The sequence below is a fragment of the Macrosteles quadrilineatus genome, unplaced genomic scaffold (assembly GCF_028750875.1).
Source record: "Macrosteles quadrilineatus isolate MER2022 unplaced genomic scaffold, UCM_ALF_1.0 Scaffold_2__2_contigs__length_208266976, whole genome shotgun sequence".
NCBI lineage: Eukaryota > Metazoa > Arthropoda > Insecta > Hemiptera > Cicadellidae > Macrosteles > Macrosteles quadrilineatus.
In genome coordinates, this window is record NW_026542595.1 from 171,921,747 (window position 1) to 171,934,981 (window position 13,235).

General features: G+C 36.0%; 1 protein-coding gene across 1 annotated transcript in view; it reads left to right on the forward strand.

Annotated features, from left to right (window-relative positions):
* The window catches only part of LOC128987374 (folliculin-interacting protein 2), a 39,127-nt gene that overhangs the window by 13,623 nt on the left and 12,269 nt on the right, over nucleotides 1-13,235 (forward strand). Inside the window, exons 8-10 of the mRNA XM_054408191.1 lie at nucleotides 533-674; nucleotides 1,327-1,487; nucleotides 3,252-3,345. Of these exons, the coding sequence (XP_054264166.1) occupies nucleotides 533-674; nucleotides 1,327-1,487; nucleotides 3,252-3,345 (397 nt within the window). The remainder of the gene's footprint in view (nucleotides 1-532; nucleotides 675-1,326; nucleotides 1,488-3,251; nucleotides 3,346-13,235) is intronic.

Consider the following 13,235-nt stretch of genomic DNA (forward strand, 5'->3'; position numbering starts at 1 on the left):
CTTGCTTAGAATCAAACCAGCGACCTACTTATTTGAAGGCGAACACGATAATAATATAAAGGCTACTCATACAATATGTTCATAGTGGTTTTAACCAAATAAACACTTTCTTAGAACAGGTCAATGATAAAAACTTGAAAGACATGGGTTTGGATTGTTTCATGGAAATCAAAAACTGCCTCTAGTATGGGAACGAACACATAACAATTGGTACAAATTAAATAAATCAATGTTGCTATTATGAGGCCATTTCCAATAAGAAAGGTCTCTAAATTTAAAGGTGAATTAATTTATTAGCGCTTTGGATCTAAAATTACTTAATGTGAAGGGAAATCAGATGATTTAACAATATTAAGAGTTTCAATTATTCATATCCTTACCTTACTGGCAGCGCCTCAATATGAAATGATCTAGACAACTGGGGGTAACAATTGAGTAGGCTTAACATATACTCAAGACATTTTAATTTTTGTCATAATTCTTGTAATTAATCAAACCTTATTCAGTGCCAATATTCTGTATTTTGTCTTAGAGAGATGGAACAGTTCTTGCTGGACCGATTACCGCTAGTCAACAACATTTTGACGAGACTGCAGCACAGCACGGAGAGGGCGTACTGTCGCAGGGATGTGTTTGTACAGAGCATGCATCAGGCCACGCAGCATGCCATACAGGTAGATCATTATGTAGTTAGCCACACTGTTCTGTGTAAAACAACTGTTATTTTGCATAACCACTGTTAAGTAGGCTTGTTTGACTTTTCCCACTCCACCTGGTGGTAAAGAACTATGAAATTTACCATCAGACATTTACCAAACCGAAACCAGTTGGTTAAGTCTGAACTTTATCAATCCAATGGTCTCGGAACTCGTATTTGCAAACGTTTTAGTTGGACCTTTACTAATAGAAAACACCTGAGAGATATTTTAATTTGTTTATGCAAACTTTTATTGTAACTTGATTGACTCTTTCGATCAAAGCGATCAAGATTGTCTAACCTTCATCACTCATCAAAGCCATATTTTACTTTAGTTGAATTTAGAAACATAATAATACAAATCATAAGCTACTCATCAGGCAAGGCCTACTAACTGATAGATAGTCCTGATAGATTTGTACCTTTTTTGGAAATCTCCTTCATCAGAATAGCCCAGCCCCTCTAATCACCATGCTAAGCGACATGTTAACATGTGCGATTTGGGGTCCTTATCACCAGAGATCCCTCAAGCCCAAACAACCCTAAAACCTTTCTCCTTAACAACTTTATTCTAGTTTTAAGCAAGGCCGATTGTTGAATTTCTCAAACTGAGGTATTGTTTGCTGCAGAGCGTCAGTTCACTGGTGGGAGGTCCGCGACTGGATCGTCCGTTGTGGTTGACAATGACTGATGATCGGACAGACTCACGTTGCAAGGCTGACTTGGAGCAACGACTGGTGTCTGACCTCAAACATCTGTTGGCAGAACTGGACACCAAGCATACCAACTTGTACGTTAAACATGTGTTACTTGATAATGAGTTACCATCCATTCCATTCAATTGGGATTAATCTAAACCATAGAATTTTAAGATACAAGGGTATCCACATGAACAAGGTGAAGCACATGTTTTTATTAAAACAGAATATTCCTGAATAAGACACAATTGATTGATCTGCAGATCTAAAATTATCTCACAGATTGATCTACTGTAAAAATTAAAAATAAAATTCTCCTCCTTATTTTTGGTTATGGTTTTTCAATAAGTTCTTCTTTAAGTTTGTATTGATTAAAAGATATTGTATTTGACAAAAATCAGTGAAACATGAGCTTACGTCTACTCTGTGGATGGCATAATTAATCTAAATTAATTTCTGTAAATTAACTAGACCCATCTATAGTAAAAGTTAAATATACAAATTTTCATGTTAACTTAATAAAACTTAATAATATTGCTTTTTTGCCTTAAGGAATATTGTTTTCTTCAACAGCCTTTTTTTAAGGAGAGTTATTTCTTTTGGAATTCAATCAAGGGGTAATAGAGAAATAAGTTGAAACACATGAAATTGTGGGTGATACTTTTGTCCCAAAGTCAGGGACGCTAACGACTATTTTCCCCACCAAACTTCTTTGCATAAAGAATATACTAATTTGCCAGTGCATGGTTTCCACACAAAAGCAATGAAAAAAACTGCCGTTCAGGAGTTTCGTCATAGATGGACCTAAGCTTTTATAGCAACAGGAAAATTTGTCATCCAACCTTTAATCTTTTGTGGAAAATTTATCTTTACCCTGGTCTCACTCTGGTAGTTTGCTTACGAGGAGCGGTAGTTGCTTCCACTGTGAACATTCTGCCAAATTGTTCAAGCGTTAGCGGTAGCGGTTGGCCAACGGCGAACAGAGTGAGGGACACAGTCTTGCCATCTCTAACTCTGCCAAATAGGGTAAAACATTAATAATAGTACTGGTCTAGCCTACGAGTGCAATGGATCCCGTTACTATTTGTAGCGCTTACTTACTAATTATACCGCTGATCTTAGTCAGTAACAAAGCAACACAGGTCATCACACATCATTCTACAATCATCCTTCACTCATATTTGGGTTAAAATACGCACTTAGGTGGCGTCCCCATCTCAATGATTGATAATTGATAATTAAAAAGAGAAAACGTAGACAAAGACGATGGGGTGTACACCCTATCAACCGTGCCAGGAAAAGTGACGGACACTTCAGAAAATTGTTTGGGTTATTGAGAGAAGACAATGAGAATTTTTTAAACTTTAGTAGGATGTCTACGAAAGTGTTGCTCTTCTTCCGCAGACTCCATCACTCCGTCAAACAAGAGCTCACAGTAAACGAATAACCTCTGACCGAATCCTGAAGACAATGCATGAGCGTATAAGGTTGGAAGTTGGCAACACTGTGTGCATCCGCTCCAGCTCCCGCCGTGCCTAATCAGTCCCATTTGACTCAATGTAGTTGAAATCCACTCACTCTCAAACAACTACTGCGATTTCTAACTACACAGTTGTCAAATTAGAAACCGCCGCGGGAGGACAACCGCTACTGTTCCCGCTCTTCGTGCATAAACGGGGCCTTACCAGCAAGAATACCTTCTGCATTCAGGACAATTTTTCAATGTTTTCTCTACTCCCACTGGGTTCTCTAATTTCCTCAAAATGTGTCCCTTTTATTGTCACAAGAATTGTAGTTGCATTTAGTATCATGCAGGAGTATAGTTATTTAGTTAACAACATTTCTGATTGTTCCAGTTTCATCAGCACTCTGTTGACTGCCGTGCTGACTCATCATCTAGGCTGGGTGCCGACTGCAATGCCTGATATTCCGCTCAACACAGAACCTTCGGTAAGTCACCTGCTGTGCTGATAGGTTAAGCTTGGATAGAGTACTGTTTAGTGCAGTAGAAATAATCGAAAATATAGCTTAAGGTGGAACTAATTGGAACACAAATGATTCTTGCTGTGAATGGTAGGTAGTATGCTTCTAATCAACATACTAAAAATATACATCCGTACTGTGGCGCAAAATACGTTTTTTGGCCGCCATCTTGAAAAAAGTGTCAAAATTTTAATATTCGTAAAAATAGCTTTTTGGGTATCAAATTATAGGAAATTTAATGCTGAAAAATGTTATAATAGTGGTTATAAGCACTATTTAGAAATACGATCGTAGTACAAAATACCCCCGCCGCAGCAAACCTGCAGACTAAACGAATTTCCATTTGTCTTAATTGATTTTCAATTAAATCTAGTAATTCAATTTTTAAAATCTTTGTACAACTAAATCTAGAGTTCTACTGGACCGATTTTATAACCTAATGGGTCATTGGAAAGGAATTCGTGTAGATTTTCAAATAATTATTAAAGTTTGATTTTTTAAGATTTGCTAGGTGAAACCCGTCAACGTCGACAATTAGCTTAGGTAGGCCTACTGTTGAGTTTGCAAGTAAGATCTTTTTAACTATAAATCGATGATAGATAATTCCATTTTTAAACAATTTGGGTCGTTTATAATTTAGCAGTGTGCTTTAGGTACGCCCAATCTCAATAATCAATAATTCCAATGGAATCTGGTATTTCACTGAAGATTTTTAGATAAAAACATATAGGATAATGTAACTGCTGGAATATATTTTGAATTGAAGTAAAAATTGAAAAAATTCAATTTAATTGTTTTCGTAGGGTTATACATTTGATAGATTAATGATGAAAAATATGTGCTTGCATAGCTTTGAGACCAAAATTATGAAAATCGGTCCGGTAGAAGAGCCAAACGAACTCGAAAAAAAACAAATTTATCTCCCGTAAATAATGTACAGGGAGGCAGTTTGTGCATAGCTCAAAATATACGTCAAAATTAGTGCTGATGCTTAATAGCAAATCTATGGTGTGTCTATAGCTTTAGTTTAAAGCCAAATTTACACTATGTAGCAAAACCTGCTATATAACTTTTGCTATATAACATTGCTTTATAACTTTTGCTGTATGAAAAATTTACAAACAATTTTAGTGATTCTGGTGCTCGTGCTATATGTTATATGTAGCACAACCTCATTCGCATTCCGTATCGAAATGTGCGCTGAAGAGACATTGTTCGTGGCAGCTATCGTGGTGATCTTGGAAGTCAGAGAGAGAGACAGACAGGAGCGAAGATTTTAGCAAGTTTTAGGTTTGACCGCTTCTTGCTTCGAGAAATAAGTACAGTGTAGCAGATTTATTACGGGACCTTAATGATGATGAATACCCTGACAATCCAGAATTAAAACGTTAAATAAGGCGACGGTAACTTCAAAAACGTTTCACCGTTTTACGTATGATCACAACGCCAGTTGTCCATGGAACAGTTCAATTTAGTGATGGGACAACCGACTGGAAAAAACAATCGACTAGTCAATCGGTTGTTTTAAAAACCAGTCGGTTTTTTCATTCGGATGAAAAACCGAGTGAATTCCACTACAACTGGTGGTGTTCAATCGGCGCTATGGTTTCAGTCATTGCAAGGAAAACAATCGATCACATTATAACTGGAAACGTTTGAGTCTTTGTTGTTGATTTATCGTTTGTTGTCTTTTGTGTTAAAATTGTATATGTATTATTACTTAATAACATTTAGTTTATACAGTACAAGTTATAAATTATTCAGTAGTCCTACTTTCTCAAACTAAACTCAGTAAAACAAATATTTCTATTTCATGAGTAGCCTACAGTACTTAAAAAACAGTGACTTGGAAATTAAACATTTTTAAAGACATAAACAATACACATAATTACATTATTTTAATTATACCTAAACACTGTTCACAATTAGTGTACAGTACGATAGTTGATCTACAGCAGTTTTCATTCACCAGTCAGTCCCAATCCCAAAAACAGTCAGTATAGTTCTTACGACTAGTTTCAATCTCAATCACCGACGTTTGACTGTTTCCAGTTATTCCAACGATTGGTTGACTGGTTTCAGTTTCAGTCGCCATAGGAACGGGAGTATGAAGTGACTAGTTTCAATCATATCCGGGAGAACAATCGACTAGTCGGTTGTTTTCCAACAATCGATTGAATCGGTTGTTTTCAATCAGTTGTTCCCATCACTAGTTCAATTAAGTTTATAATATCAATAGCCCCGATAATATCATCCCGATCCTAGGCACTGCCACTTTCCGTTTCCAGTCCTTCCATTGTAAACAAAGATCGCTGAGCAAAACCGTTCAGCGCTACATATAGCAGATGCTAGACGAAAAATATATGTATATCATTGCTACATATGGCAATGTTAGATGTAGCACGTATTTCTTTTGATATTTACCGACTCCCGATGGATAGCACAATTTTAGCTATATATAGCAGGATCTGCTACATATAGCAGTGTTATATAGCACTTTTGTAAAGTTACTTTTTCTACTTCTAGCCAATGTTATATAACATCGCTAGATGTTACACAAATCTGCAATGTAGCAGGTTTAGCTACATAGTGTAAACCCGGCTTAAGGCCAAAATTATGAAAATCGGTCTGGTAGAAGAGCTAACCCGACTCGGAAAAGAAAAACCAATTATTTTTATAGATGACAATAATTGGTTTGCCAGTATGCATAATTTAACCATACGAAAAATGAGTTGATAATTTAACAGCTTATTGTTATATTGTTATTTAATTAAATTTTCTTTGATTAAATATTGTTGTTAACAATTTGCATTTGTGTTTAAAGTGTGTTTCTTATGTTAAGTGTGTGATTAGCTAATGTTATGAGCTTAATATGTACCAAATATTAGTGAGTAAAGTGGTGTATGGATTTCATAACCATTATTTTACGAGAGACCGTTCTCTGTTGCTAGTCTATTAAATAAATAACATTAGGTTTAACGAAATGAGTACCAAGGTTTGCTGCTACAAGGAAACCAATTAAGTGTGTTTTTAGTCAAATATTAATTGTTTAGTATAAAATAAACTAGGAGTACGCTCCGAAGTCGCGTATGAGAATGAACGAAGACAATTTCATACATACAAATATGTTATTTAACAGTAGATCAACCACATTCATATCAGTTGATCAGCTGCTCAAGAAGTTTTAACTTAATTAAGGCACTTATCAAATCCATAATACTATAGATGAAACAAACTCCCTAAGGGAGTATGTTAAATCTACAGTATGACAATACTTTTTCACCAAAGCAGTTTCTTTACTGCACTTTGGGCTTGTGTCATTAAAGCAGCTAGGACCAGGAATCAGGGAGATGGTTTATGCATGGAAACTTTGGTCCAAGGTTTCTTGGATCCACTAAAGAAACGGGTAAATTTTCAAATTCCGTGATGTATAATCAAAGAATGTATTTCAATTTATTACTAAACCCCGCAATATTGCTAGAAAATGCTAAGCAATATAGGTTTGTCAATCTAATAAATAAAATCTCCAACAATTATTATTTGTGATGATTCATTGCTGTAATGTACAGCAGTGTGTAAGAACATCTATCACATGACCCATAAGAAGAATTACAATCATATCACAATACATGAGAATTTAAAACTTGTGTGGCGAGGTGGAGGAGAAAACACTATTTTGAACCAGCAGATACTGCTGATTTTGTTGTGCGAGTGATAAAACAAATGTTTTAAAGTTTTAAAACTTCATATTTAGATTCATATTTTAAGTCATTATCATAATAGTTTTAAATGCAAAATTACTATGAAGGAGTAAATATTTTCTAAATATCAAGTATTTTTTTCCCTCCTACAACTTCACACACAATTGGAGAGTACTGTCAAATGTTCGACTCTCTAGAGGACGAGATCCTAAAAATCGATGGTGAGGTGACTGTTTGGAGGGATTTCAATGCTAGTGTGGTGGAATGTGAAACAAACACAGGAAGGCGGTATGTTTTAGAGAGGGCAGCCAGGCTAGCTCTCTATATCCTAAACACAGGTGACGTTTCCAACATCCGCCACCCCCGGCATGGAATGATGGTCCCTGACATCTCTCTGGCATCTGAAGCCAGAGCCCACCAGCCACTGAGCCCACCGGTCACTGATAGGAGAGTCTTTGAGGACTACTCTGCAAGCGACTTATCTGGCAATTTTCTTCAAGGATATTCCTGAACTTTCCTGAGCTGGGCAAATACACAATATGCCAGCTCAGTTCATCCGTCTCAATGTATCTCAGTTGTCTTTGCCAGGGCACATTTCAGGGTTACATAAAAAATTAGCCTGTTGGGGACATTGGAAGTGCCTAATTTCAAGCTACGTTGACAATGCGTTCCACCATCTCCGGCATTTGATCGTTCCATGCCTAGGATTTTTGCCACCGCAGAAAGAAGCCAGTTAACTGGTGGAAACCCAAGATTGTAGAACCCTGGAGAATATGCCTTGAGCTCCAACGAGCAGCGCACCATGCCAGAAACTGGCCTGAAGCTAGATCGGCAGAACTCAAGGCCGCAATTCAAGATCCCCATATAGTGCTATCAACTGGAGTAACATCAGGTGCTGGAAGCAACTGTCAGGACATTCAGAACAATCCTTGAGTGATGGGCTACAAGATTGTAACCCAAATGATAGGGACTTGATCACCAACTACAGTCATGGAACCTGTCACCGTTTCTACTGTCATTGAAGCGTTATTTCCAAAGCATCCACCGCTACCAGCGAGGGAATTTGGAGATTAGGGCGCGTTACCAGCCTTTCGGGAAGAGGGACTTTCCTCCGCTGTCCCATTCCTTAGAAATGGAAGAGCACCTAGCCCTGATGGCATTCCTGCATAATTTCTACAGCTTGTTGGTGTTCATTAGACTGATACTTGAGATACAAGTCGCTAACTAATACCTGAAGAATTCAGTACTCAATAAAGAACTTGTAGTCATGGATTCTGCTATGCTGTAAGTTAGTTGAAACCAATCTTAAAACTTAAAGTGTGGCCTATCTTTACATTCTAAGTGGTATTGAACTTGGATTTAAATGCAATAATGTCTTGTAAATTTTTATTTGGTTGCTTGTTTTTATGAATATTAACTTTAAAATAACCTTTAGAGAGTCCCCATTTTCAAGTTTTACATCATCGAATGAAAGTTGTTTTTTTTTATATGGGACTCTTTTATCTCAAACATTCAGTAAATACCAATTGTCATTAAAAATTACCTCCACCGCAGCAAACCTGCCGACTAAGCGAATTTCTACTTGCCTTATTTGATTTTCACTTAAATGTATTTTAATAACATTAGGTTTATCGAGTACCTAGGTTTGCTAATACAAGGAGGGTAATAATAAAGTGTAATTTCTGGTAAAATACTTAATAGCTTAGAATAACAAAAAAAATATATATAACAGGGGAATTTCTTTTAAAATATTTTATTTTTTCTATTTTAAATAACCGTACGAAAACATCTCAATGTATTAAGTTTCTTCTGTTTTAAGCTGTTCAAAATGGTTTAGAGAGAAAATATTTAATTTTTATATAGTCCAAAATGAGAAAAACCAAATTTTACCCATAAATCCGTGTTCCCGTAGTTCGATCATGCTCCTGTGCTAACTCGTCCAAACAGGTTTGTATGAAATTTCATTGAAATTGGATGGTTTTTACTCGAGTTATCGTGCTTACGGACACAAACACACACACACATATATATATATTTATATATTAGTCTGAACAGATGGTGTTTTTGGCCACTGGAACATCAAAATTAAATATTAAAGTTGTTTCAGGTCTAGGTCTTACCCAGACCTGAGACAGTAATAGCTTATTCTCTATATATGAGTAATTCACTAAATAGTAGCTAAGAAACCAAACTAAAGAGTCATAGGCCTACAACTATCTATATATTAATAGTTTTAAATAATCCATAAACTTAAAACAAAAAGGGATTTCATGTAACAACCCTTTTCCAGCCTATCAAATTTAAAACTTAGGTAAGTCTCGGATTTTTAATAGTTAGGTGTCATTTTAATGCTAATGATTGCAAATAGTAATTTTTCATAAAGAAATCTCTATTTTTTTTCCATACAACGTACAAACACAAAGATACATTTACAAAAAAAAAATAAAATAAAATAAAAAACAATAACCATCTTGGGTTTAAATATACACTTTCTTAATTTCCTTTAGGGCTTTACCCCCTCCAGGTTTAATTTATTTCAAGAGTCCATCCAAAGATCCTCGATCTTAAGGTCAGCATATCTGGTATGCTGAGAAACTTTCTTTATTAAGATTGATATGTGAATTGTTATTTACAGTGGCGGTTCTAGGGGCCTTGTTATGGAGGGCTACCAGGGTGTTCCTCACCAGTAGGGGTCTAAGAGCTGTCCCCTGGACAGTTTGCTATTTTTTACGTCACATTTAACGTCTATAAACTATGTTCAAACACAACCGTTACGTATTTACGACAAAAATTAACTTATGTTTGAATTTATACTTCCAGGTCCAATATAAAAACTCCCGTGAGTGGCTTCAGCCTCTGTGCCCCCCCCCCCCCTTTTAATCGCCACTGATTTTAACAGCTGTAACTTTAGGTGAATGTTTAGCCACAGTCAGAATGTAAACAAAAGACTAAGCAGTTTACTTGGTCTGTGTATATGATGATTAGTGGCATCATATAATAGTTGGCTAAACTTGTTTTTTTTTCTTTGCTTCATCACTGGTTCATGGTCTGTGAGTAGGTATTGTGAACCAAAGACACCAGCTCTAGATGTGTAATATTAAATGTATACCTTGGTTTGTGACAATGACCGCAGCGTCGCATACGAGGTAAGTTCGGAAAGTAAGATTCCCCTACTCCCCGGGGGAGCATTGCGATCGCATGTTAGCGCATGCGCAGTAGTTACTCTGAGTCTTATGAAAGGAAATGACGCCATTTGGAACTCGCTTTTTTTTGTCGTACACTTCGTAACGCTTGTTCGTAATGCCTGCGTTGATTGAAAATCCAGCCGATTGTGAAATTCGATCAGTGATTTGTTTTTTTTAATACTGTACAAAAAGTTATATAGCAATTGACATTTACCGACAAATCTATTATGGGAACAATGTCATGAGTAATTCAATGGTGAGAAAATGTGTTTGACAGTTCAAAGAGGGGCAAGATACAGTGCATGATGAGGAACAAAGTGGACGTCCATCTGTGGTAAACAATGAAATGATTAGTGCAATTAGTCAATGTGAGATTAAAGAAAACTTTTATTTTACAATATGAGCTCTTGCACGTAAATTTCCTCAAGTTTCAAGAATTGTAATTTACGAGATTGTTACTGAAAAATTTGACTTTTATAAACTTTGCTCACGTTGGGTGCCTAACATCCTTTCTGAACGGGGCAAAAACCACTAAATGAGCAGTGCACTTAATTTCTTGACCCATTATGACGAGAATGGTGATACATTTTCATTGCAGATAGTCATGGGAGACAAATCTTATTATGGGTTGCTTATGATACCTCTGAAACCAAGCATCAATCAATCGAATAGAGGCACACTAACTTACGTTTTTGCAAAAATCAAACCAAAGTAATTCTTGCTATCTCAAAAGGTCATGTGCACAGTTTTCTGGGACAGAAAAGGATTTGGGTTACTGATTTTTTGCCAGGAGGCCAAACAATCAATAAAGATGTTTATTGCGAGACACTCAGGAAATTGCGTCGCGCAATACAGAATAAGCTTCAAGGAATGCTTACGAAAGGAGTGGTTTTCTTTCATGACAATGCTTGATCACACGCAGCAAATATGACGAAGCCACTTCTTTAGGGCTTTGGCTGGGACGTTTTTGACTATCCTCCATACAGCCCTGACCTCGATCCAAGCGATTTTCATTTGTTTCGCAATCTAAAGTCTTTTCTTGGCGGTCAGCGGTTTATCTGCGATGAAGATAAACCGCACTTCGCTCTGCATACTTACCTGTCAAACTGTTTCAATTATTAAATATTTTTATACAACATTTAATGCATCTGTATGCCAACTTCATCCTAAAGTGCATGTAGCCCATAGAAACAATTGTAATCCCCTTATCTGCCCTTTAATAAATATTTAAAACAAAAACAAGAAATTAAAAAAGCTAAAGAAAAGGGTAGAAGGGGACCCCACAATTCACACGCACAAAATTTATCATCAACTGGACGCAAAAAATTAATTTGCCTTTTTTGTAATTGCCATCAATACCTCACGTATTTATTTTGGTTCATACATAACGCATGTTCATCATTGTCTTGAATTAATTCATATTTTGTTCAAAACTGTAAAAATGGAGTGTTCCGTTGAAATGTAAAGTAAAATAAAATAAATAAAGAGCTGAAAGAACGTGTTACCTCATGGTTGACTACACAGGCGGCAACATTCTATGAGGAGGGTATACGGTACTCAAACTTGTACCATGCTATGACAAATGTCTCAAATATTGCGGGAGTTATCTAGAAAAATAGTGCAAGAGTTGTAGATTTTGTAAAAATAAATATTTTTCATGTGTATCTGTACTCGTTATTCTTTAATTTCAAAACGGAATCGGTAGCGAACGTGTCACTAGAAAAACATAATCAGACTTATTTCACTCCTTTGAGTTTTAACGGATCAGGCTAAGATTAAAAAATAATCAGATTACCAAAGCAATATAGACAATTATTTTATGATGCTTGCTGTAAGCATGAAACCACTAAGTGTCTCACAGAGTACCTAGAATATATTATCGCATGAAATGTTTGTTCGATATAAATATTGATTAAAATATTTCATTCAACGTTGTATCAATTTTCTGTTGTTATTACGGGTATATCTAAGAAAGCCCTACTACTACCGGTATTATCTATGGTACTATGCTATTAGTAATAAGTATTAGCTTAGGTAATGGTAGGCCTAACTTAATAGGTGACACTTTACTTTAGTAATAGTATCCTATTATCCCATGCGTTAAATACCCACCACAACCACTATGCTATGTAAAGGTAAATTGCCAAGATATTTTATTCCTTAATTGCTTAATATAGGCCTAACGGTAACTTAAGTTGGGAATTTCTTTTACCTTAGTTAGGCCTTAAATGTGTGACCTGTGGGCTAGGAAAGGTCACAAGTTAAGTATGAAATATTTTTAAATTGTTGCTTAGCCTACCTAAGGCATATTATGTTAGAAGCATAATTAATTTAACATCTAGGTCCTACCATTTAAATTCTACAAACGCAATATCATAGACTTAACACGTTCGCTACTGAGTGTCGCATATATGCGAAGCCGCGGTCATTGCCACAGACCGAGGTATACATTTGAATCTTACACATAGACCGGCTGTTACTTGGATAACAGTACACACAGACCACGGGCGAAAACCTGTAAACCAGTGATCATTTACATTGTAATACGCTACAATCTTGTTTGTAAATAAATTATTCTTGTTTTTTTGTATTTTTTATAACCTTTTGTAATGTCGCATATTTGCGACGCCCGGTCTACAGCGAAGACAATAGTGAAAATTATCATAGTTATTCTTGAAATAGACTAAACGTCGCATATATGTGACAGTTCATTTTTTGTGTTTTAAGGTGAAAGTAAGTAAAAAAATAAACAGATTATTCAAGAACAGTTTATAACTGAACAAATATAAAAGCTACATAGGATTTTGCAGCATACATACTGCATACGTACATACAGTGATGCAGAAAAGTAAAGACCAGTTTTTCCAACTATTATATGACGTCACCAATCATCATATCCACAGACCAAGCGACGCAGTTGTGCGTCAGACATCTCTGTAGACCACTGCAGGGAATTCAGTGCCTTCAAATA